This window comes from Oryctolagus cuniculus, chromosome X (genome assembly GCF_051225735.1).
Source record: "Oryctolagus cuniculus isolate XC-2025 breed Fujian yellow rabbit chromosome X, ASM5122573v1, whole genome shotgun sequence".
NCBI lineage: Eukaryota > Metazoa > Chordata > Mammalia > Lagomorpha > Leporidae > Oryctolagus > Oryctolagus cuniculus.
In genome coordinates this window covers 52,382,022-52,409,584 of record NC_142888.1, presented here as the reverse complement: position 1 = coordinate 52,409,584, position 27,563 = coordinate 52,382,022, and the positions used below count along the sequence as shown (strand labels likewise).

At 40.3% G+C, this 27,563-nt stretch overlaps 1 protein-coding gene across 5 annotated transcripts in view; it reads left to right on the top strand.

Annotated features, from left to right (window-relative positions):
- The window catches only part of PHKA1 (phosphorylase kinase regulatory subunit alpha 1), a 119,699-nt gene that overhangs the window by 24,057 nt on the left and 68,079 nt on the right, over positions 1-27,563 (top strand). For all 5 annotated transcript variants that reach the window (NM_001165917.1, XM_089323656.1, XM_089323654.1 and 2 more), the window contains 8 exon segments: positions 8,663-8,743; positions 13,800-13,898; positions 15,277-15,423; positions 15,832-15,885; positions 17,424-17,546; positions 21,938-22,033; positions 22,742-22,849; positions 24,587-24,665. In NM_001165917.1, coding sequence (NP_001159389.1) covers positions 8,663-8,743; positions 13,800-13,898; positions 15,277-15,423; positions 15,832-15,885; positions 17,424-17,546; positions 21,938-22,033; positions 22,742-22,849; positions 24,587-24,665 — 787 coding nt within the window.

Sequence of the window (27,563 nt, the reverse complement as noted above, 5' to 3'; positions counted from 1 at the left end):
TTCCTTTCAAATCCTGTGATATCGCATAGCATGTGTATGGCAATCTGGGACCAAATTGTGGTCTTATTTTAGTGATTTAAGGTCTCACACAGGAACAAGGAGTCTAGAGAGTATTACAGGTCATTAAGTTACTTAGAAATAACATTCAATCATGTGTTTAATATTATCTGTTGGCACTGGTTCAGTGATGACTATATAGAAAGGTTTATATAGGTTTATATTAAATTATCATATATTTAATATCCTCTGTATAAAATCTTTTGGTAGATACTGTACAAGAATGCTTTTTTTTTCTTCTGCAGTCTAACATAGACAGTTTTTGTTGTTGTTCTTTGAGGCCTTATTATAATCTCCAAAACTGTATATAATCCAGATGTCCATAAACAGGTAAATGGATAAATAAATTGCAATATATCCATAAAATGGAACTTTACTCGGCAATAGAAAGGAATAATATCTATGCAACTATATGGATGAATATTGAAGGCATCATGCTTAGTGAAAGAAGCCAAACAGAAATGTTCATTCTATATGATTCCACAAATATAAAGTTCTAGAAAATTGGAGCTGATATTTAGCATAGCAGTTGAGATGCTTATCCTTTATTGGAGTGCATGGTTCCCAGCTTTGGCCTGTACCAGCCCTGGCTGTTGCAAAAAAATTTTGAAAGTGAACCAGTGGATATCTCTGTCTGTTTCCCTCTCTATCTTTCAGCTTTTCAAATAATTAAGTAAATAATTTTTTAACTCTAGAAATCTGTAGTGACAGAAAGCAGAGTTGTGGTTGCAAAGGACAGAGGCAAAGGAGAGATACATTAAAAGGACATGAGGAAACTTTTGAGGATTTTACAATTGTTCATTAAATGTGATGATAATGTCACAGGTGTAGACATATGTCAAAATCGATCAAATTGTATAGTTTAAATAGATGTAGTATTTGAACACCAATTATGCCTCAATAAGTATTTAAAATTATTTTTGAAATGCATAAATGCAGTCACTGTAGGACAGTGCTGGAGACAAAATGCCAGAGTTTTCTTCTCTATCTGCCCTTTTGCATTTTTTTAAAAGATTTATTTTATTTATTTGAAAGGCAGAGTTAGAAAGAGATCTTCCATCCGCTGGTTCACTCCCCAAAGGGCCGCAATGGCCAGGAGCCAGGAACTTCTTCCGGGTCTCCCACGTGGGTGCAGGGGCCCTAGGATTTGGACCATCTTCTACTGCTTTCCCAGGCCATAGCAGAGAGCTAATTGGGAAGTGGAGCAGCTGGGACTTAAACAGGCAAGCAAATAGGATGCCAGCACCACAGTCCAGGGTTTTAACCCGATGTGCCACAGTGCTGGCCTCCCTTTGCATTTCTTACTAAGCACCCTTTTTTTGGGACAAACACATTCTTTTATATTTTTGTTAATTGGCCAATTACCATTTAAAAGTGATTTAAATAAAAATAAAAATGTATTTACCATTTCTAATGCTTTTCATCCTTTCATGTGGATTCAGATGTTAAACATATCTTTTCCATGTGCCTGGAGAAATAACTTTCTTTAACAGTTTTGAATTTGCTGGTGATGAATTGTAGGCTTTTGTATGCCTAAAATCTATTTCACCTTCATTTCTGAAAGATATTTTTACTAGGTATAGAATATTATTGTCACTCTAACATCTTGTTTGCATTGTTTCAGATGAGAATTTATTGCCCTCGTTATTTTTTTTCTTTATGTAATGTGTCTTTTTTTCCTTTGGTTGCTTTTAGGAGTTTTTTTTTTTTTTTAGTTACTGACTTTAAGCATTTTAATTATAATGTTTTTTGTACTTGGGGTTTATTTATCTCCCTGGATATGTGGATATATACATATTTAAAGATTTATTTTATTTTTTGAGAGGCAGACAGAGAGAGGGAGAGACAAAGAGAGAGGTCTTCACTCCCCAAATGACTGCTACGGCTGGAGCTGAGCAGATCCAAGCCAGGAGCCAGAGCTTCTTCCAGGTCTCCCACGTAGGTGCAAGGATCCAATCACTTGGGACATCTTCTACTGCTTTTCCAGGACATCAGCAGGGAGCAAGATCAGAAGTGGAGCAGCCAGGACTCAAACTGGTTGTTCATATGGGATGCTGGCACTGCAGGCAGAGTCTTAACCTACTATGCCACTGTGCCGGCCCTGGATAAATTTCATCTATATATAGTTTTCATTAAAAGTTTCAGCACAGTGGGCATTTAGTGTAGCAGTTAAGACACTGCTTAGAACATCTACATCCCATGTTGACTGTTTGGGTTCAAGTCCTGTTTCTGCTCCTAATTCTTGCTTATAGGTACTCTGTGAGGCAACAAGTGATGGTTCAAGTATTTGGGTCTCTTGTGGGGGGTCCAGTTTGAGTTCTGAGCTCCTGGCTTCGGCCTGCTCCAGCCCCAGCTAGTGCAAGCATTTGAGGAGTGAACTAGCAGATGGGAGCGCTCACTCTTTCTCTCTCTCTCCCTGCCTCCCTCCCTCTCTATCTCTACCTCTACCTCTAAAATAAATAACTAAATAACTACCTATATAAATAAAATTTTGTTGAGAGCAGAAAAAAGTTTTCAGGAATTATTTCTTCATATCTTGTTATGTTTCCCCCTTTCCTTCAGGGACTCCAGTTACACATGCATTAGGCTGTAATGTGCCACATCTCACTGTTGTACTGTTCTGGTTTTCTTAAATTCTTTTTTCTCTCTATGTTTCAATGTGAATAGTTTCTTTTTAAGTTTATTTTATTTTATTTTTCATTTGAAAGGACAGTGTTAGCCTGGGCTGGTTCAGGCCAAAGCCAGGAGGTAGGAACTCCATATGGGTCTCCCATTTGGGTGGCAGGGATCCAAATACTTGAGCCATCATTTGCTGCCTCTCTGTAGATAAGCGGAAAACTGAATTGGAAGTGGAGGCAGGACTAGATCCCAAGCACTCTTAATATGGGATACAGGTGTTCCAAGCAATGGCTTCATCCACTCTGCCGCGGTGCCCACCCCCTTGAATAGCTTCTATTTCTACACTTTCAATTTTACTGATATTTTCATTTACAATCTGGAATTTGTTGTTAACCCCACTCAGTAAGTTTTTTTATCTCTGATATGTTTTCATCTCTAGATGTTCAATTCCTGTCTCTTTTATATTTTCCATGTATCTACTAAACTTTTTGAATATATTGAATACAACTGTAATACATGTTTTAATGTTTTTGTCTGAATATTTGAACATTGATATCACTTCCAGATTAGTTTCAGTCGATTGATTTGTATTCTTATAATTATTCTCAACCTTTGTGCCGGAGTTGGAAAAAGTTTCTTCCTTTTCAAATTTTTTAAAAAATTTTTTGATACACAGAGTTATAGAGAGAAAGAGAGATCTTCCATCCACTGGCTCACGCTCCAAATGGCCACAACAGCTCATCCTGTCCAGAGCCAGGAGCTTCATCCACATCTCCCACGTAGGTGTCAGGGACCTAAGTACTTGGTCCATCTTCTGCTTCTTTCCCAGGCACACTAGCAGGGAGCTGGTTTGGAAGCAGAGCAGCTGGGAGTTAACCAGAGCCCATATGGGATGCCAGCATCACAGGCAGTGGCTTAACCTGTTGTATCACAATGGTGGCCCCAAAAGTTTCATCCTTATTGCTTTTAAGATGTGTTACATGGATCCAGAATCATGTTCATTCTAGGGCTGATTATTCCTCACTGCTTAGGCAAGACCCTTCTGAAAAGGTTACCCAATATCCCTATGAATTAAGAGGCTTTCTAGTCTGACTGATTGGAACAGGCAGTATTTCTGGTCCTGTGTAGGTATCAGTTATTTTTATTTTTTTAAAAGATTTATTTATTTACTTGAAAGAGTTACACAGAGAAAGAAGGACAGGCAGAGAGAGAGAGAGGTCTTCCATCTGCTGGTTCACTCCCCAGATGACCACAACAGCCAGAGCTGTGCCGATCTGAAGCCAGGAGCTTCCTCTGGGTCTCCCACGCGGGTGCAGGGGCCCAAGAACTTGGGTCATCTTCTACTGCTTTCCCAGGCCACAGGAGAGAGGTGGATCGGAAGTGGAGCAACCGGGACTCTAACCGGTGCCCATATGGGATGCGGGCACTGCAGGCAGTGGCTTTACCCACTACACCACAGCACCAGTCCCTCAGTTATTTTTCTAATTCTTTTGGATTGCTCTTTTCCCTATTTCTCACATTCGTGAATTGATCATTATTATTTTGAATACTTAAGGAGGAACCTCTAGAAATTTATAAGGTTCTCTATGTAGCTCTCTCTATTCTTCATTAATCTGTTTGAAAAATTACAGGTACCTTGATCTTTCTGTATTCTCAGCTCCAGTTCCTCAACTTGAGGAGTTTGCCAGGCTCTGCTTGGGTTTCCCTTCCTTGTACTGATGCCTGGAAACTTTTGCAGTAATAAGCTGGTGTGGTCATAGGAGTCATCCTGTTTATTGTCCCCTTTCAGGAGTCACTTCTGTTCATTGCATGATGTTTATTGTATTGAAAACCACTGTGTTGGGGCCGGCACTGTGGTGCAGCGGGTTAAAGTCCTGGCCTGAAGTACCGGAATCCCATATGGGAGCCAGTTCTAGTCCCAGCTGCTTCTCTTCCAAGCCAGCTCTCTGGTATGGTCTGGGAAAACAGTAGAAGATGGCCCAAGTCCTTGGCCCAGGCACCCATGTGGGAGATCCAGAAGAAACTCCTGGCTCCTGGCTTCAGGTTGGTCCAGCTCTGGCCGTTGCGGCCATTTGTGGAGTGAACCAGCAGATGGAAGACCTCTCTCTCTGTCTCTACCTCTCTGTGTAACTCTGTCTTTCAAATAAATAAAAAAAAAACTTAAAAAAAAGAAAACCACTATGTCATAAATAGTCCATTTTTTAAAAAAAATGTATTTATCTATTTGAAAGGCAGGAGAGAGAGAGATAAAGAGAGAGAGAGAGAGAATCTTCCATCTGCTGGTTCACTCCCCAAATGGCCAACTGCTGTAGCTGGGATGATCTGAAGCTAAGAGCCAGGAGCTTCTTCCAGGCGTCCCATATGGGTGCAGGGGCCCAAGTACTTAAGCCATCTTCCACTGCCTTCCCAGCCATATTATTAGAGAGCTGGATCAGAAGTGGAGCAGCCAGGACTAGAACAAGAGCCCATATTAGGAGGCGAGTGCCACAAGCAGCAGCTTTACTCGCTACGCCACAGTGCCAGCCCCCGATGGTCCAGTTTTTAACTTGTTTCAGGTGGGAGGGTAAATCTGGAACTCTTTAGTCCATATTTGCCAGAAGCACAAGTATAGCATAGACATTCTTGATACAAGCAGACATTATTTACTGAGTGATCATTTTGCCTTCAAATTAGCAGAGACCTTCTGTGGTCCAGGTTAGAAGTCAGGATTATTTGGTCTCTCATTGCATCCTAGGGTTGCAACAGTAGAATTAATGATATTTATGCCAACTATTACTCTAACCTTTGTTACACAAACCCAAACTGGATTTGGGTTAGGTGAGGCCAGCCATAGATTAAATAATTTACCTTCCTGAAACTTCACTTTAACTCTAGGATTTGACAAGAAAATATAGAAATAAATATAAATTTGTGTACATACACACATATACATGTATGCACTTATCTATTTACAAGTTCTGTTCAATAAGGGCTTAAAAACAATGTCACTCCAAAGACAATACACATATCTACTGCCAAGGTCTTGGATTCTTTCAGTTTTGATAAAAATAAACCAGGGCTTCTTGTAGAAGTGGTTGATTCCAGGGCTGTCACAGAGAAAATACAGGATATGATTGCTGCATCTTGTAGTGCCCAAAAAGTGAAGAAGTGCTAAAAAAAAAAATGGGGCACATCCAAAGCACACAAGAGCCAACATACATAGAACACTCAGTGGCCAAATGTGGAACAATTTGAGCAGTAAAATAAGTAATGATAGTATTTTCTTATAAGCCACAGAACAATATGTAGTATCTCTAAATATTCTGTTTATCCTCAAACAGCTTCTCTTCCTTAGAGAAAAATTGCAATTAATGACTATAGAAGTAATGAAGACACTAGAAAATCACCCTTAAAACACAACTGGAGGCCGGCGCCGTGGCTCACTAGGCTAATCCTCCACCTAGCGGCGCCGGCACACCGGGTTCTAGTCCTGGTCAGGGCGCCGGATTCTGTCCCGGTTGCCCCTCTTCCAGTCCAGCTCTATACTGTGGCCCGGGAGTGCAGTGGAGGATGGCCCAGGTGCTTGGGCCCTGCACCCCATGGGAGACCAGGAAAAGCACCTGGCTCCTGGCTTCGGATCGGCGCAGCACGCCGGCCACAACGTGCCGGCTGTAGCGGCCACTTGGGGGGGTGAACCAAAGGAAAAAGACCTTTCTCTCTGTCTCTCTCTCTCTCTCTCTCTCACTGTCTAACTCTGCCTGTCAAAAAAAAACAACACCATAACTGGAATAATTGTTGCAGGCAATATTCACCAGTGAATATTGAATTAATAAGTGGATGTTTGAAGAGAAACAGAATATTTATATACACATAGTCTTAAAATGTCTCTCTCAAGATGCTTATTAGTTACAAAGGAAAAAACACTAGAAGTAGAATGGAGAAACCTGACACACAGGTTTCCTTAACCAAGGATATAAGGTTAAGGTTATCCTTAACCAAGGATGATATCACCATTAATAAGACATATCAGCACCACATACCCCTAATATGATACAGTAAGAATGGCATAGCATAATGTCTTCAATACATATTCTTGCCAAAAATGCCTAACTTCAGTCTGATCATGTGAAAACAAAGATCAATCCCAAATTAAGAGAAATCTGCAACCTACTTGATCACTAGTCTGCAAAAACTGTCAATGTCCTTAAACACAAGACTTAAAAGAATTGTCATTGGTTGGAAGAGACTAAGGAAACAAGACAAATGCAGCATGGAATTCTATATTGGATCCTGGAATGTAAAAAGGACATTAGTGTAAAAACCAGTGAAATCCAATTCAAGTTTTTAGTTTAGTTAATGAAATTGTAGTGATGTTAATTTCTTAACTTTGACAATTGTACTATTGTTACATTAGATGTTAATAACAGAGGATGCTGAGTGAAGAGTATGTGGGAACTCACTGTACTGTTTTTGTAGCTTCTAAGTCTGAAGTTATTTCAAAATAAAAAGTTCTTAAAAGTATTTTAAATGTAATCTTTACATTACTGAGCTGATACATAGAGCTAAGGTAAAGAGTAGGCTTTGCGGGGCTGAAATTGTGGTATAACAGGTTGAGCCAACCCCTGTGGCACCAGAATCTGGAATGAGCACTGATTCGAGTCCCAGCTGCTCTGCTTCTGATCCTGCTCCGTGCTAATGTGTCTGGGAAAGCAGCAGAAGATGGCCCGGGTTCTTAGGCTCCTACACCCATGTAGGAGACCTGGATGAAGCTCTTGGCTCCTGGCTTCAACCTGGCCCAGGCCTGACCATCGCAGCCACTGTGGGAGTGAACCAGCAGGTGGAGGATCTCCCTCTCTTTCTCTGTAACTCTGCCTCTCAAATAAATATAATAAATCTTTAAAAAAAAAAAGGAGTAGGCTTTGGAGTGAGATTATTTAGACCTTGACTCTGTCATTTACTAGCTGTGTGACTTTGGGTGAGTCATTTAACCACCCCTCCCTTTGCACCTCAGTTTCATCATCTATAAAATATAAGAATTAAAGAAGAAAATGATACAAAATGCATCAATTAGTACATGGTACGTTGTCAGTGTCAATAAAGAGTAAAATTAGAATTGGTGTTTAATATAAAATACTGGACTTCTCTTTAAGCCCCGGCTCCTAGATCCCCTGGGAAACTGCTTTGATGAAATATTTTGGGAATTGCCTCTCTAGATTGACTGTTATAGTTCTTAATAACTCTTGATTAACTGTTGAGGAGTCTTCCAACTTTTGGAGGCCCTAATTCATGGTTACTTTAAAAATTTCATAGGAAAATGGAATTGAAAGATAAGTTCAGGGTGGATATTTGGCCTAATGGTTAAGAACCCCATTAAGATGCTCACATCCAGGCCCTGTGGCATAACAGATAAAGCTACCACCTGAAGCTCTACCATCCCATATAGGTGCTGATTCAAGTCCTGGCTGCCCCACTTCTGATCCAACTCCCTGCTGATGCACCTGGGAAAGCAGCAGGGGATGGTGATGGCTCAAGTGGTTGGACCCCTACACCCACATGGAAGACCTGGCTCCTGGTTTCAGACTGCCCAGCTCTGGTCATTGTGGCCATTTGGGGAGTAAACCAGCAGATGGGAGATCTCTGTCTCTCTGAATCTCACTCCTCTTTTTCCATGTGTGTGTGCCTTTCAAATAAAATGAAAGTTTTTTTAAAATATTATTTTGGTGAAAAATATTTTTTTGAAATCCATGCATAGATTCTTCATTATATGTATTTTCCATGAACTTTTTAAAAACCCTCTTAGAATGTAAAGCTATTGGGAAAGTAGCTTCAGGGACCAAATAACTCACTGCCATCTACTTAATAAGCATTTGGGATATACTTGTAAATGGCAAATTAACTCCAATTAGTGTCTTTTATTCAGAGGCTGTGCATCTAGCAAGTATTTAGTAGTTATGACTTGTTAATGGTATATTGTTAATGACTTGTTAATGGTATTATTTTATGCCAGGACTTCGGGATATGGGAACGCGGAGACAAGACCAACCAAGGGATATCAGAACTGAATGCCAGTTCAGTAGGAATGGCAAAGGTAATTTTTCCATTCTTGTTTGTACCAAGTATGGAGTAAGGAAATCTAGTGCACTTTTGCTATGAATAAAAACTTAATATCAATGTGGACCATCATCACATTGGTTATTCTTTTAAACCATAGGCAATCACTTCTCGGCCTTTTGGCTAAGATCAAGTGTAAACCATAGGCAAGAGTCAGATTTTCTCAAAGAATTTTGGATATGTAGATGAAAACTTCCATAAGTTCCAGATTTGATACACAAGCTTAACACCTGAGAACCACCTCTCAATCCTCTACCCCTTTAACCGTCTCCATCCCCAAATCATCATTATCATCCATCATCATCATGAACACCTCTCCACTTGGCTTTGCTTTTTCATCCTACCAGCTCTTATCACCTCTGGAAACAGTAAGAAGGCAAAAACTAGGATAGCAGGAATAGGATCAAACCTGTGCAATATGATAAGTATGCATTGTTTAATGTCTTCTACAAAAAGGTAAAGACACAGATTGACTTGGAAAAAAGGAAATCCAGTGTATACTGCCTATCAGAACTCTAATATAGCAAAATGATACAGAAATATTTAAAACAGAATGATGGGCAAAGTACAGTCTGATAAACATAAATTTAAAAAGAGCAATGATGACTATGTGAATGTTAAATGAAGGATTTGCATTCTCTACTACGTGTAGGGTTAATTTTATGGGTATAAAATTAAATGAAAAATTGATCTCTACAAAAAATAAGAATGAGAAAGGAAGAGGGAAGAAGAAGAAAGGTGGAGTATGGGTGGAATGGAGGTAGGGGAGTAAGAATCATCATGTTCTCAAATCTGTATATACTAAATTCATGAAGTTGTATTCCTTAAACAGAATAAAATAAATAAAGATATATATGTATCACATGGAACAAAGAGGACAGAATAGGACCATGATAGAATTTTGAAAGGCACGACTGAGGCCGGCGCCGCAGCTCACTAGGCTAACCCTCCGCCTTGCAGCGCCAGCACACCGGGTTCTAGTCCCGTCGGGGCGCTGGATTCTGTCCCGGTTGCCCCTCTTCCAGGCCAGCTCTCTGCTGTGGCCAGGGAGTGCAGTGGAGGATGGCCCAAGTACTTGGGCCCTGCACCCCATGGGAGACCAGGAAAAGCACCTGGCTCCTGCCATCGGATCAGTGTGGTACGCCGGCCGCAGCGCGCCAGCCGTGGCGGCCATTGGAGGGTGAGCCAATGGCAAAGGAAGACCTTTCTGTTTGTCTCTCTCTCACTGTCCACTCTGCCTGTCAAAAAAAAAAAAAAAAAAAGGCACGACTGAGAAAGTCTGGTCTTGAATGTAGTTTTAACTATTCATGGCAAAATATATGAGAAAACAGGGCAAAACAAAAACAGTTATTAGGGAAATAAGGAAATAAATTTAAAAAGCATTGTCAGCCTATGATGCAGGCAGTAAACCAAAAATAAGATCATAGAAATTTTGAATTATGTAATCAATACAGTTGGATTAGGAAATACATTTAGGACTTTGTACTTAGAAAATGTTTATCCCCTGGTAAGCTTTTAAATGTATTTTTAAATAACCAAAGTGGTATAGGTATTATGTTTGCCTTTTTAAATGAGTTTATACCATACCTACTTCTGTGTAACTGATTTTTTTCATTCAATAATCTTGTAATTCACTGAACAGCATAAGCAACTCCTTTCAATGGCATTTCATACAGATTAATCCAGTTTATTCTTTTCAGTTACCATACAGTATTTAATAATTGCTCTGTGGTGCCATTATCTCCATTTTTAAATTATTCCAAATAATAATTTAGTGAGGGTCCTTCTGCATGCACCCTGGTGGACTTGTATAATTATCTTTGTAGGATAGAGTCCTAAGAGTGGAACCCTTAGGAGATACACACACACACACAAATTTCTCTCTAAAAAATTTCCACTAGTTTGCATATTCCTCATACATATATATGATGGATATATGGAAAATGGAGTTAAAAATAAATTCACTTTGAAGTAGTTTGAAATCCATGCATAATTTGTTCATAATATGCATTTTCTATGAACTTTTTGAAGACCCCTCATAAGTCATTTTCCTCAAATCCTTGCTATCTGAATATTTGACTTTAAAAGTTTTAACCACTGAAACTTTGTTTTTACTTCTTGTTTTGAAATCATATGAGACTTACACAAAAGTTGCAAGAACTGTACAAAAATTCCTTACATTCCCCACTTGTCAACATTTGATTAATCTCTATTTACAAACTTAGACACATGTACACACATGTGCATATGCACAAATTTTACATTTTCTGAACCAATGAAGAGTACATTACAGATATGATGCCACAATACTCCTAAATATTTCAGTGTGAATTTTCTCAAAGACTCTTCCATAACCATCATCAAAAGTCAGAAAATTGGATCAGGCATTTGACCTGCATCCCACCTTAGAGTACCTAGATTTGATCCAAGGCTCTAGCTCCTAACTCTAGCTTCCTGCTAATGGCAGGCTCTGAGAGGTAGCAGTGATGGCTCAAGTAGTTGGGTCACTGCCACCCATGTGGGAAATCCGGATTGAGTTCCTGGCTCTTGTCTTCAGTCAGCCCAGCCCTGGCCATGCAGCCATTTGGAAAGTAAAACCACAGATAAGAGTGTGCTCTTTCTCACTCTCTCTCTCTCCCTTTCCCTCCCTCCCTCTCAAATAAATAAGTAATTTAAAAAGTCAGGAAATGAACGCTTACATTATATTATTATATTACATTATATTATTACCTCATCCACAGACCCCATTTAAATTTCTTTAATTTTCTTTTTCTTTTTTCTTTTTTTTTTAATTTTTTGACAGTCAGAGTTAGACAGTGAGAGACAGAGAGAGAGTTACAGACAGTGAGAGAGAGACAGAGAGAAAGGTCTTCCTTCCATTGGTTCACTCCCCTAATGGCCGCTACGGCCAGCGCTGCACTGACCCGAAGCCAAGAGCCGGGTGATTCCTCCCGGTCTCTCATGCAGGTGCAGGGCCATGCTCTGCTGCCCTCCCAGGCCACAGTAGAGAGCTAGACTGGAAGAGGAGCAACCGGAGCTAGTACCCAGCGCCCCAACTGGGACTAGAACCCGGGGTGCTGGCGCCGCAGGCGAAGGATTAGCCAAGTGAGCCACGGCGCTGGCCTAATTTTCTCAATAATGTCACTTACAATAATAAAAAATCCTAGTGATGAAAGATCAAATCTAGGATAAGATATTACATTATATCATAATGTCTGTTTAGGCTCCTTCCATTTATAACAATACACCAATCTTTACTTATCCTTCTCCCTCTCTCTCTCTCTGCCTTTTAAATAAATATTCTTTAAAAAAATAAAGACAAAAAGGACCAGCGCTGTTGTGTGGTGGGTAAAGCTGCCGGCTGCAGTACCAACATCCCATATGGGCACCGGTTCGAGTCCTGGCTGCTCCACTTCTAATCCAGCTCTCTGCTATGGCCTGGGAAAGTAGTAGAAGATGGCCCAAGTTCTTGGGCCCCTGCAGCTGTATGGGAGACCTGGAAGAATCTCCTGGCTTCTGGCTTCGGATCAGCACAGCTCGGGCCATTGCGACCATTTGGGGAGTGAACCAACAGATGGGTGACCTCTCTCTCTGCCTCGCTCTGTTTCTCTGTAACTCTGTCTTTCAAATAAAATAAATAAATCTTTTTAAAAACAAAATAATAAAATAAATCAAACTACATTTCTAACAATTGTTAAATGGTTAAATATACTTTCATATATCCATAAGAAATTTTTGTACAAAATGAAAATACTCATGCTGCATTTTTTTTACTGCAAAAAGCAGGATACCAAATGTGACCTCAACTATATAGAAATATGCATAGAAAAAAACCTAATAAGGAAACATGTCAAAAATGTTAACAGTGGTTGTTTTAGCTGAGTTTTTTTTTTAAAGATTATTTACTTGAAAGGCAGTTACAGAGAAGCAGAGGCAGAGAGAGAGAGGGAGAGAGGTCTTCCATTCACTGGTTCAATCCTCAAATGGCCGCAATGGCCATAGCTGGGCCGATCCGAAGCAAGGAAACAGGAGCTTCTTCTGGGTCTCCCACATGGGTGCAGGGGCCTGAGGACTTCGACCATCTTCTACTGCTTTCCCAGGCCATAGCAGAGAGCTGGATCAGAAGTGGAGCAGCCGGGACTCAAACCAGCGACCATATAGGATGCCAGCACTGCAGGTGGCAACTTTACCCGCTATACCACAGTGTCGGCCCCTTAGTTGAGTTTGTGTCCTCTTTATACCTTATTATGTTTTCAAAATATCCTATAACAAGTGTGTTCTACTTTTATGATCAGAAAACATATTCATAAAAGAAGTTAAGAAATAAATTATAGTTTTTAAAAGCATGTTAATTTCATTTTAATGTGTCATCTAAAAATTGAACTCATGTAAATAGAGAGTAAAATAATGGTTGCTGGTGCTAGAGGGGAGTGAGGCAATGGGGAGTTGTTGATGAAAGGGTGCAAAGTTTCAGATATACAGTAGGGATAAGTTTCTTGATGTATTGCATAGCAGGGGATTATAGTTAATAGAAATATATCATTCAAAAAACATGCAACTACTCCTTTGCCTTGGTGACTAATAACCTTTATCTTTAAGTCAAATATAATATCTTTCTAGGATATTCACTTCCCTATGGAAACTCAACTATGTGGCAGTACCTAATGGTTGCTGCATTATCTTGTAGTCATATACTTCTTGTGTTTTTAATATGCTGGTACCTTACTTAGAGCTCCCCTGGCAAAAGAATGATTTACTATAAATTCATCTAACATGCTAAAATTATTTTTAAAGTTTGATAAATGTGATGCTTGTTTGATAGTGTGCAAATTTCATCTTAACTTTTTCTATGGGATAATTTGGGAGGCAATAAAACCCCACAGAAACCTCTGAGAAGAGAGTGCTAATCTATTTTCTGTTCTACTGAACATATTGAAAAGTGAAATCATATAGATAAGATACAGAGGTGCAGAAAGAATAAATTTGTATTGATAGAACACTGACATTGTACTTTCCTTCTTTAATCCTCACAGGCAGCCCTGGAAGCATTAGATGAACTTGACCTGTTTGGTGTGAAAGGTGGGCCCCAATCAGTTATCCATGTCTTGGCTGATGAAGTACAACACTGCCAGGTGAGGCAACAATAGGTCACATTATAACAAATTGTATTCTTGCCCACACTCATATTCACCATGGACTTTACATTAAGGAGAACTGAATAAGGGAGAGTACTTCATGTGATTTGTTACCTTGTGCCAAGAAATACCTTTATCAAGCCTCCTGTACTAAAGCCCAATATGGTGTTGGATATAAAATGTTTTGTAGCCTTGCTCTCTCACCCAAGATGATAAAGCAGGGATGGGGAACCTTTTATTGCCACTTGGATATTTATGATATCATTCACAGGTTATAGAAAATTGTCTTTTTAAAAGTTAGCCTCCTATAGATTTATTGAGTTTCTAGTCCCAACTGCAGTTGCCTTAGCAGGGCCAGACCAAATGATTTGGCCTGGGTCAGAGCAAAGCTGGAACCTGGGAACTCTGTCCAGGTCTGCTATGTGAGGGACAGAGAACCAAGTATTTGAGGCATCACTTGGTTATTCCCAAGGTGCATATTAGCAGGAAACCAGAATAAGAAGTGGAGCTGCTGGCCAGCACCATGGCTCACTTGGCTAATCCTCCGTCTGCGGCGCTGGCACCCTGGGTTCTAGTCCCGGTGGGGTGCCAGATTCTGTCCCGGTTGCTCCTCTTCCAGTCCAGCTCTCTGCTGTGGCCTGGGAAGGCAGTGGAGGATGGCCCAAGTCCTTGGGCCCTGCACCCGCATGGGAGATCCACATGGGAGGAAGCACCTGGCTCCTGGCTTCAGATCAGCACAGTGTGCCAGGCGTAGTGGCCATTTGGGGGATGAACCAATGGAAGGAAGACCTTTCTCTCTGTTTCTCTCTCTCTCGCTGTCTAACTCTGCCTGCCAAAAAAAAAAAAAAAAAGTGGAGCTGGGAGTCCAACCCAGGGCATTCTGGTATGGAATGCAGGTTTCCCAACTCATGACTTAACCACTAAGGCCAAATGTCCATGCCCACATAAATGCTTTTAAATTAAAGTCCTCCGCCTTGCGGCGCCGGCACACCGGGTTCTAGTCCCGGTCGGGGCGCCGGATTCTGTCCCGGTTGCCCCTCTTCCAGGCCAGCTCTCTGCTGTGGCCAGGGAGTGCAGTGGAGGATGGCCTAAATGCTTGGGCCCTGCACCCCATGGGAGACCAGGAGAAGCACCTGGCTCCTGCCATCAGATCAGCGCGGTGCGCCGGCCGCAGCGCGCTGGCTGCAGTGACCATTGGAGGGTGAACCAGTGGCAAAGGAAGACCTTTCTCTCTGTCTCTCTCTCTCTCACTGTCCATTCTGCCTGTCAAAAAAAATAAATAAATAAATAAATAAAATAAAAAAAAATTAAAGTTACTGGTTTTACAATACCAAGGTGTTTAATAATGGGCCACATTTAACTTAATTTCTTTTAGTCTATCCTTAATTCCCTACTACCCCGGGCTTCAACATCCAAAGAAGTTGATGCTAGTCTACTTTCAGTGATCTCCTTCCCAGCCTTTGCAGTAGAGGATAGCAAGTTGGTGGAGATCACAAAGCAGGAGATCATCACCAAGCTTCAGGTAAGTCCATATGTGCCTCTCTTTTCTTTAATGCTATGACTTTGAAGGGAAATTAATTGAGTATCACCTGTGTTGGTGATTTCAAGAAATGTTTACATTTTCCAAGTTATCATTCATATGGAGTTTCTATAAAAAGCTGTTAAACCTTCTATCCACCCTAAGGTGGAGAGTCATGGAGAGGATACTTATTCGGAACACTGCTTGAGGGAAGAGCCTGTAACTTACTCCTCACCCCAAATCAGTCTCTGCTGCTAGACTGATTTCAGGATTTTTGTTTCTGTTTTGGGGTATCCTATATGTATAAATGATAGGTAAACACATATAGATGTTGCAAAGGCTGTATTTCCAATTAATTATTATCTCTGTCCCAATTTATAATCTTCTGACCTTTCTTCTCTGCATTGCCAGGGTCGTTACGGTTGCTGTCGTTTTCTCCGTGATGGGTATAAAACCCCTAAAGAGGTATGTTTCTTTTCTCCAAAATGAACTCAAGATAGAATGGTCATCACTACCTGCAGCCTCATTCAGAGAAAATACTTACCTTACTAATGGTACTTACGTAAATCGCTAAATAAGATAATGATAACTGAGGTTTGTCATATTTGTTGGGCTTAGCTGCCAACTTCTCAGGTTGTGGACCTTTTAGGATTAAATAAAACAGAGGACGGTGAAGCCCTTCCGATCCCTGCAGTTGATTAGTTTCAGGAAAGAACTACTGATGGATTCTAGAGTTAGTAAATGAAAGTTTAAGTAGAAACAGAATATTTGCATAGTCTCAAACAATCTACCTCCAAATATTTAATAATAACAATGGACAAAGTCTATCAATAGATCTTTCTGACCATTTTCCACTTTTTGCAGTTTGTTAGCTTCTAAGCAGTACTTGTTCTTGAGAATATAAGTTCCTTTTATTCTGTTATCAAAAGTTCTCAGAAAAGTCAGTGGAGAAAATCGAGTATTATTAAAGGAAATGAATGGTCAATAAAGAAGCACTTTCATTGGTAATGCTGGTCAAAAGCCATTATGACTTTTAAAGATCATTGATCTCAAACTCTTTTGATCTACTTCCTCTCTTCCACTTAATTCTTTATCTCTGAATTTGACTGCTGCCCCTGCCAATCTACTGAAATTGTGCTCTAAAGCAGGAATTGGGAACCTTTTTCTGTCAAGAGTCATTGAATATTTTCATCATTCGCAGGCCATACAAAATTATCAACTTAAAAATTAGCCTGTTATAGATGTATTGAATTTTGAGTCTCACTTGCAGTTGCCTTGGCAGGACCAGACCAGATGGTTTTGTGGACCTTATATGGCCTGCAGGCTGGGCATTCCCCACCCCTGCTAAAGCATCATCATAAGCTGCTAAATGACCAACCCAATAGTCTTTTCTCAATTTTTATTCTCCTTGACTTCTCTACAATACATCACTATTTCCAATCCCATATCTTCTTGAAAATATTTTCCTATTTTAATTTCCACAATACAGTACTATCCAAATTCTTTTCTTTCTGTTCATTCCTCATCCCATTTTGAGGGTTTATCAAGATTCCATTCTTGGACAGTTTTCTCATTTATATGGTACTATCTCACAAAGTTCATCTGTAATTTGTGCTTTATGTGTCATCCCCATAAGAATGATACCCAAACTCTCATTTCTAGATGCCCCTCTAAACAAATGGATATTGTAGTTCATGCCATTTGTATGTCCCACTACTACTTCAAACATAGTAAGTATAAACTAAACTCAGTTTTGTTGCAAACCAATCTTAATTCTTACACACCCTCTTGTGATGTCATTATTGTCCCAGTGGCACTAATTAGAAGTCACATCACAGAATATTGGCTGAGGGAGGAAAGTATGTACATATGATGTCTTCCCTGGTGTCAGCTCTAAAACACACTATCAATAGTGAAAGGCCACATTTTAGTGCCTTTGAATTAAAGATGAACATCTAACCTCTGAGTGATAAGACAGACTTTGTTTATTATATTCCCACCAGGATCCCAATCGTCTATACTATGAACCAGCTGAGCTGAAGCTGTTCGAAAACATTGAGTGTGAATGGCCATTGTTCTGGACTTACTTTATCCTTGATGGGGTCTTCAGTGGCAATGCAGAACAGGTAATGAGCTGAGGAAGGAGCTTTTCTGCAGAATGTTCTCATTATGTCCTCTTTCAGTTACTAGCTGTACCAACCCTGTATCCAAATGAAAGGATTCCTGGTAAGGAAGAGACAGAATTGTCTCCTGGAGATTAATAGCTGAGGGTACTAAGTTAAGAGTTGAGAAATCTGGATGCTTTTTTTTTCTTTTTTAAAGATTTATTTATTTATTTGAAAGTCAGAGTTATGCAGAGAGAGAGAGAGAGAGAGAGGTCTTCCATCTGTTGATTCACTCCCCCAAATGGCTGTGACGGCCGGAGCTGGGCTGATCCAAAGCCAGGAGCCAGGAGCTTCCTCCAGGTCTTCCCACATGGCTGCAGGGGCCCAAGGACTTGGGCTATATTCTACTGCTTTCCCAGGCCATAGCAGAGAGCTGAATCAGAAATGGCACAGCCAGGACTCAAACCGGTGCTCATATGGGGTACTGGCACTGCAGGCAGTGGCTTTACCTGCTACTCCACAGTGCCAGCCCCAAGATTTATTTTATGTGTTCGAAAAGCAAATTTAAGACTGAAGGAGAGACAGAGAGAAAGAGTTCTTCCATCTTCTGGTTTACTCTCTAAGTGGCCACAATGTTCAGAACTGGGCCAGGCCAAAGCCAGGAGCCTGGAATGTCATCTAGATTTCCCACATGGGGTTAGCAGGGGCACAAGCACTTGGGTCATTTTCTGCTACTTCCCCAGGCACATTCGCAGGTAGCTGGGTCAGAGTGGAACATTCAGGACTCGAATCTGGCTCCAGTGTGAGATGACATCATCACAGGTGGCAACTTAACCTGTTGTGCCACAATGCCAACCCCCCTGGATTCCTTTGTTTCTTTACACCTAACCATTGAGTAGCCCAGGAATCATCACTGGCTTCTTCAGTTTTTCTGTATATAAAATTTGAATAGTTTTTCTCTCCTCATTAAAGAAGATGGCATTACAATTCTTTACATTTCACAAGTAGAGACAATTTGTTAAGTACAAGGTACAGTCCATTCTGCTGTAATGAGACAGGTACATTTCTTTAAAAATCACCATGCTATGCATATTCAAGAAATAACAACAATGGAGCTTGTAGGAAAATGGGATAAGGAGCACAGCACTTAAAATGTTTATAAAAAACACAAATAGATAGGAACCCAATGAAAACAGTAACAATTTTTACATATTAAAAGGTTAAGAAATACCTAAAGACCACAATAATTATGGGTTTTACCTTGAAAAAGACCTGAGGTTTGCCTTTGGAAGTGTGTACTCATGTTCCCGATAGATCACCCACATGGCTCCTTGCCCACCAGCCTGTGTACAAGAGGAAAAGAACAAAATAGAGATAAAAATAGTGAAAAGGAACTTAGAACAGAGAGGAGAAATAAAAAATAGTTTGAGATGAATGAAGGGGATAAATTAAAGAGAGAAGAAGCACAGTCTTGCAGCCAATGTGGCCACCAGAGGATTGCAGCTTGTAAGACATAAAGAAATGCAGGGAGGGTTCTGAAATTGGAAGGAAATGTGTAAGAGAAGATGCAGATGGGTGTGGTTCATGTGTTCCTGAGGTGTGTGCATGTGTGTGTTTTATGTGTTTGTATGCACTTCAGTTCAGCTGATTGAGTATTTTTCCACCATAAGATACAGATGTTTTTGTTTCCGCATTTTATGTAACTTCAGGAAATTGTGAAGCAAAGAAGATGGACTTAACCATAGTGCAGTGTCAATACATCCTTAAGTCAAGCAGCTATACTTAAGGTAGAACATATTTGATGAGGCCTTTGAAGGCATGCTGACTTGGGCTAAACTCTGGACTTGATTATGTACTTGTTCTGTGATCTTCTGCAAGTTTATGATCTCTTTGAGTCTTAATTTCCCTGCAAAAAAGGCCTTAATTACACATACTATATCATGAACTAGCTGAGCTGGAGCTATTGAAAAGATTGATCATAAATGGCTATTGTGTTAGACATAGTTTATCTTTGATGGGCTCTTCATTGGCAATGCAGAACAGGTGATGAGCTAAGGTTATTAAAATTTAAATGGACACTATGAGAAACAGTGACTTGATCAGCTCTTGTCCTGACTGTTGATGTACAATGTAATACTTTATCCATTTTAGTATTTTCTCTTTTTTTTTGTTCTAGTACTATTGGTTGAACTCTGTGATTAACACACAATTATTCTTAGGTGTTTAAATTTTAACTGAAAAGTGATCCCTGTTAAATATAAGAGTGGGAATAAGAGAGGGAGGAGATGTACAATTTGGGACATGCTCAATCAGACTAGCCCCAAATGGTGGAGTTAGAATCATGCCAGGGGATCCCAATACAATCCCATCAAGGTGGCATGTACCAATGCCATCTCACTAGTCCAAGTGATCAATTTCAGTTCACAATTGATCACACTGATAGGTCTAAGAGTCAAAGGGATCACACAAACAAGACTAGTGTCTGCTAATACTAGCTGATAGAATCAGAAAGGGAGAGAATGATCCATCATGGGAAGCGAGATACACAGCAGACTCATAGAATGGCAGATGTCCTAAATAGCACTCTGGCCTCAGAATCAGCCCTTAAGGCATTCGGATATGGCTGAAGAGCCCATGAGAGTATTTAAGGCATGGAAAGCCAAGACACCTTGAAAAAAAAAAAAAAGAAGACCTAAATGGAAGATCTCTGCGAGTGAGATCCCAGTGGAAAGAACGGGGCCATCAAAGAAGGAGGTACCTTTATCTGAAGGGAGGAGAGAACTTCCACTTTGACTATGACCCTGTCAGAATAAGATCGAAGTCGGCGAACTCAAAAGGTTTCCATAGCCTTGACAACTCATGACTAGAGCCTAGGGAGATCACTGACGCCATAAACAAGAGTGTCAAATTGTTAAGTCAACAACAGGAGTCACTGTGTACTTACTTCTCATGTGGGATCTGTCCTTAGTGTGTTGTCCAATGTGAAGTAATGCTATAACTAGTACTGAAACAGTATTTTATACTTTGTGTTTCTGTGTGGGTGCAAACTGATGAAATCTTAATATATACTGAATTGATCTTCTGTATATAAAGATAATTGAAAATGAGTCTTGATGTGAATGGAATGGGAGAGGGAGCGGGAGATGGGAGGGGTGTGAGTGGGAGGGAAGTTATGGGGGGAAAAAGCCATTGTAATCCATAAACTGTACTTTGGAAATTTATATTTACTAAATAAAAAATTAAAAAAAATTTTTAAAAAGGAAATACATGGTGGAAAAAAAAAAAAGATCAAAGTCAGTGAACTCAAAAGGCTTCCATAGCCTTGACAACTCATGACTAGAGCCTAGGGAGATCACTGACGCCATAAACAAGAGTGTCAAATTGTTAAGTCAACAACAGGAGTCACTGTGTACTTACTTCTCATGTGGGATCTGTCCTTAGTGTGTTGTCCAATGTGAAGTAATGCTATAACTAGTACTGAAACAGTACTTTACACTTAGTGTTTCTGTGTGGGTGCAAACTGTTGAAATCTTTACTTAATATATACTAAATTGATCTTCTGTATATAAAGATAATTGAAAATGAGTCTTGATGTGAATGGAATGGGAGAGGGAGCGGGAGATGGGAGGGGTGTGAGTGGGAGGGAAGTTATGGGGGGAAAAAGCCATTGTAATCCATAAACTGTACTTTGGAAATTTATATTTACTAAATAAAAAATTAAAAAAAATTTTTAAAAAGGAAATACATGGTGGAAAAAAAAAAAAAGATCAAAGTCAGTGAACTCAAAAGGCTTCCATAGCCTTGACAACTCATGACTAGAGCCTAGGGAGATCACTGACGCCATAAACAAGAGTGTCAAATTGTTAAGTCAACAACAGGAGTCACTGTGTACTTACTCCTCATGTGGGATCCCTGTCCTTAATGTGTTGTCCAATGTGAAGTAATGCTATAATTAGTACTCAAACAGTATTTTACACTTTATGTTCTGTGTGGGTGCAAACTGATGAAATCTTTACTTAATATATACTAAATTGATCTTCTGTATATAAAGATAATTGAAAATGAATCTTGATGTGAATGGAATGGGAGAGGGAGCGGGAGATGGGAGGGGTGCGAGTGGGAGGGAAATTATGGGAGGGAAAACGCCATTGTAATCCATAAACTGTACTTTTGAAATGTATATTTACTAAATAAAAGTTAAAAAAGAAAAAAAAAATTTAATAGATCGCGCTGTATGAAACTCCTAGCATAATATTTGGCTTATAAAACTCATTGAGCAAATGTTTTTCCCTTCCCTGCCCCACTTACTTAGTGAATGAGCTTCTTTGCAATAGGACCTTCTTTGACTATAGGCTCTCTCCTAGGTTCTCAAGGAAAATTTCTTAATTTGTTTTTCTGCCTTTTATCTTCAGGTTCAAGAGTATAGAGAGGCTCTTGAAGCAGTTCTCATCAAGGGCAAAAATGGGGTCCCACTTCTGCCAGAGCTCTACAGTGTTCCTCCTGACAAGGTGAGTTGGACAGTGCCACAATGTGGAAGAGACAGAAGAGGAGCAGTACTTTAATCCTATTACCTCATTTGCATCAAATAATTTTTAATCTTCGGATTTTAATGTTCTAAAAGTTTCTCTTAGGTACAGGGCAATAAATGGATTATTTTTCCTTTAAAAATAAAATTTTGAAGGAGTGTCAGTTACCACAGTGTTGCACAATGGCACAAGGACAAGATCAAAGTGGAGATCATTTGGTAGAACTAGGGTGATGTTCTTTCTGAGCTCTTAGGATTTGGTGTTCTCTACTTTGAGGCCAGGAATCTGGGATTATTTAAGTAGGTCAGGCTTGGAAATTGAAGCATGTCCTCCTTGTCTTCTTTTTCTGAAAATGCCCATTGGGTGTACGTTTGTTCATCTTCTCCATTGTGAAAGACCAATAAACATGGGAGAGTTACAGTCTTCCATTCTGGTGGGCATGGGTAGAATTTCAGGCCCTACCTCGTACCTATTCAGTCAGAATCTGCATTTTAACAAGATTCTCAGATGGTTTGTATGCATATTACAGTGTGAGGAGCAGTGCCCTAGCCTACAGTTATAGTGCTTGATGTTTTAGTGCTGTGCATACATTATTGCATAGGGTATGAATCACAACCCAGACTCAGTCTTTTTGTCAGTATCTTAAACTTCCTATTACCCCTCATTTGGTCTCTTCGTCTTTTCTTTTAGGTTGATGAAGAGTATCAGAATCCTCACACCGTGGACCGAGTCCCCATGGGGAAGTTGCCTCACATGTGGGGTCAGTCTCTATACATTTTAGGAAGCTTGATGGCAGAGGTATGGAAACTGCAAGCCTGCCCCACTTTTTCTGCCTTAGTTACCTTAATAATCAGATTTGTGAGTGGCTCATTAAATCTGAAGGATGTTTTCGCATTTTCTACATTGCCTTAATTACAGTTTTTCCTCTAGATCCTCAGAGTAGGGAGCATGGCCAACCCTCAGTAAAAATTTCTTGCCCCTGGCAACCACATCTCTCATGCTGCCCAGGGCTCCCTACTTTGGCACTGTACTTGGAACTACTCCGGAATCAGGCACTTTAGCCTTCCCTTTCAAACCTCCCCTCAGTGCCTTGCCTGGTAACTAACAAATTCAATTGTGCTTAGATAACACCATTTACAATGGGTGAAGGGCCACCCTTTCCAGGCAACATAGTGTTTCATTATTTAATTGAATTAGCTGATCACTTTAGGCACCATGTCGACTGGTTGGGAACATCCTGGGTTTTTGTTCAATTGGTTGGGGTGTTTTTTGGTTTCTATTTGTTTGGTTTTGGGTAAGTATGAAATTCTGTTGAGACATCTCTTAATGAAGCAATTCTGACTTTGTGTCTAGTTTTCTTGCGTGTGTGACATTTTGAGCCTACACAGAAGGGCTCAATTTCTGAAAAGTTTTCCAGATTTTCTGAAAAATATATTTCCCCATTGTGGATTATTTTGATAAGTTACAGCTCAGGCTACTTGAGAGTCTAATTTGGGACTTAGCTGTCTTTTCTTTGTAAAAAAATGCTTGTTTGAAAGTCAGAGTTACAGAGAGGGAAAGAGATCTTCCATCTGATGGTTCACTCCACAGATGGCTACAATGGCCAGAACTGGGCCAATCCAAAACCAGTGGCCAAGAACTCCATCTAAGTATCCCATGTGGATGGCAGAGGTCAAAACAGTTGGGTCATCTTCCACTGCTTTTCCCAGGCCATTAGCAGAGAGCTGAATTGGAAGTGGAGCAGCTGGGACAAGAACCAGCATCCATATGGGATGCTGGCATCACAGATGGTGGCTTTATCCATTAAGTCACAATGCCAGGCCCATTAACTATCCTTTCTGATCCAAGCCTTTTGACCTGTTTATGTATGACAGTTTATTTTATGCAGCTGTTTTTATTTGTTTGTTTTATTTTTCTGTGGTCATGTTTGTTTGATTATCATTAGTTAACATTAACATGAATGTAGTAATAATGGGCAGAATGCTTTACAATTATCCTTAGTGACCTTCACCTTTACTTAGAATAAATTAGTGCAATGAAAAAAGGTGAGTGAGAGAGGTGTTCATAAGGGCAAAGTAGATGAGTTTATCTCATCAAGTAACAAGATTTCTAAGAGCAGAGAGCACAGCAGATAAATGACCAAATGAGAAAATAGCAGAACTAATGGCATTAGTTATTGATAATAAGAATTGTCCTCTGATCATCTAATTTGATATACATACATACATATATATATAAAGAAGATAAAGGAATAACCAGGAAACTTTGTGTATTTATCTTTTATATCCCACTTATTTAAAAAGGATCCATGACAGCCACTAGAAATTAACTCCTGATGAAACTAATTTGGATGTGAATTCATGGAGTTCAAATATTTTCATTTAAGATAATTATTTTCATTATAAGATAATTATTTCTTTCTGTACCTGCCTCTCACATTATGGGGTAGGGTTATAGACATCAGAATGTTGTTTTCCCTTAACCATTGGCCTTTTTGGAGAATTAATAATCTGTATCTTTGTGATTTTTCTGTAGGGATTTTTAGCTCCTGGAGAAATTGATCCACTGAATCGTAGGTTCTCTACAGTACCAAAGCCAGATGTTGTGGTTCAAGGTATGTATCCTTATTCCCAGTGGCAGAAACTTTGTATTGAAGGTCTGGTTAGGGGCAGAGGCTTTTGGCCAGTGAATTATGGCTTCTTCATCTTGCATTTTGTTGGGTTTCAAGCAGTATGCAATGAACTTAGTTCAGCTTAGTTTCAAATTACTGTTAGAGTCATAAACAAATGAATGTTATGCTTATATGTCAGAGGACTCCAAAATATTATTTGACATTTGTAACCACTCCTTATTTTGGAAATCTCTTTTCTTATAGTTTTCATGACATTTTGGCTTCCTTATCTATGTTTTCTCTCTGACCACTCTCTCTGGCCACTTTTCCCACTAGCTTCCTTTCTTTTCATGTCTTCTTAGTGACTCTGTATTAATATTGTACTCTTGTTTCTTTTGCATTTATGCCCTGAATTATTTGCTAAGGCTGCCTACCTCATAATACATCTGCTTCCATGGTTTGAACTATTACATCTTTGGAGAGTACTCCAAGCCTTTATTTCTGTTCCTTACAATCAACCTAAATTTTGGAGCATCAACTCTGTGCAAAACACTGGACTGACCTGTAAGAATTCCAATCCAGGGCCGGCGCCGCGGCTCACTAGGCTAATCCTCCGCCTAGCGGCGCCGGCACACCAGGTTCTAGTCCTGGTTGGGGCGCCGGATTCTGTCCCGGTTGCCCCTCTTCCAGGCCAGCTCTCTGTTATGGCCTGGGAGTGCAGTGGAGGATGGCCCAGGTGCTTGGGCCCTGCACCCCATGGGAGACCAGGAAAAGCACCTGGCTCCTGGCTCCTGCCATCGGATCAGCGCGGTGCGCCGGCCGCAGCGCGCCGGCCGCGGCAGCCATTGGAGGGTGAACCAACGGCAAAGGAAGACCTTTCTCTCTGTCTCTCTCTCTCACTGTCCACTCTGCCTGTCAAAAAATAAAAAAATAAAAAATAAAAAAAAGAATTCCAATCCAAATACCTATGAAACGTCTCCATCACTTATACTTCAAGTCTAAACCTGACCTCTTCTGTCTCCATCCATCCTATCCTTGACCTTTCTCAACAGAAGCAGATTGTTTCCACCTTCCTTAGCTCTCTCAATGATTTCAGCCTTGTCCTAGCCTCCTTGAGTGGAAAGTCTGAGGTGATAATTTTACTCTCCAGTGTCATCATCCAATATGATATGAAGTCCTAATGTGAAGCACCTTTGTATGTTCTCTGGTCGCTTAACTTTGAGTTGATTCTATGTGGAAAATAATCCTGTGTGTTTTCTAATACTTCTTCTAATTGGCATCCCATGTAGTCATAAAGGTAGACCTTGCTTTTCAATGTATGTAGCAAAGATACAAAGTTAATTAGTCGTCTTCTCCCATAATAAGACTTACTCTTTTTAAATGTACGCTATTTGACTGCATTGAGCACCTGTTTTCTCTATTTCATTCATTGAAGACTTCGAGGCTTGGGTCACACACAGCTTTGCTCTTCCTCTCTAAATCCTGCTAAATTTCAACACTGATGTAGATGTCTCAGAATTCTTGTGTATCCATATGTTTAGTGACCTTTTGGGCTACCTTTACTTTAGCCCCTCCCACTAAGGACCAAATTTTAGGAGTATTCTAACTCAGATATAAAAACTTCCGATATTCTACTCTCTAGAATTATTTCACATTATTTCAGCTTTCTTTTTCTTCCTGTTGAACTTGTCTATTTTCTCCTAGTCTGCCCTTCCCCATCTCATGGTTGATCATCTAAATATTTCAGTCACCTTTATACCATACTTCTGATACACTAACCAGAAAAACCATAGCCCTGATCAATCTTACAGTATTCATTTTCCAATGCTATTTATGGCCTCCTAAAAGCTACTGGGGAAAAATCATACAAATAACAAAGTGGGGCCGGCTCCGTGGCTCACTAGGCTAATCCTCCACCTAGCGGCGCCGGCACACCGGGTTCTAGTCCCGGTTGGGGCGCCAGATTCTGTCCTGGTTGCCCCTCTTCCAGGCCAGCTCTCTGCTGTGGCCCAGGAAGGCAGTGGAGGATGGCCCAAGTGCTTGGGCCCTGCACCCCATGGGAGACCAGGAGAAGCACCTGGCTCCTGCCTTCGGATCAGCGCAGTGCTCCGGCCGCAGCACGCCAGCCATGGCGGCCATTGGAGGGTGAACCAACGGCAAAGGAAGACCTTTCTCTCTGTCTCTCTCTCTCACTATCCACTCTGCCTGTCAAAAAACAAACAAACAAACAAACAAACAAAAAAAAACAACAAAGTGGTAGTACTGAAAATCCATGGACTCCAACTCAGCTATGTCTACTGGTTCCTCTTTTAGGCCTCATTCTTATCATTAGCCAGAATTTCATTCTTTTCAACCACTATTCCAACCTTCTCTGCGTTCATCCCCTACCTCTTATCTTTCAGCCTGATTCTTGGTCTGTTACTTCATGCCTGATAATCGTGATATTCTGGTATTTGTCAGTTTCCCACTCTCAGATGTGCTCAACTTCTACACCACAGAGAATAGATAAGTTGTGAGACAAGAATCCCTCCACCCCCATTCAAATCCCAGGCTTTTATTTATCTGCACATTCCTTATATGTTGGAATGTCTGTAGGTTATATTCTAGATTGTCTTCTCTTTATATATGATTCTTGACCCGTCTCAGGGCTTTCTAATGACTCCTCAATCTATCTCAGCTTCCTTTAATTTTGTCCCCCTTGGATGTTTCACATGTATAAACTCAACATGTTTAAAATTAATCAGCTGCACCCTCTGGTACTGCATTACTCATACCTGTTTTTCTCCTGTGTACCTGTGTCATTAAATGACACACTGTTCTCCTGTTATGTAAATAAACATCTAGGGCTTCCTTCTCAATATCTCCTTCTCTGGCACCTCCTGTATTCAATCAGTTAATAAG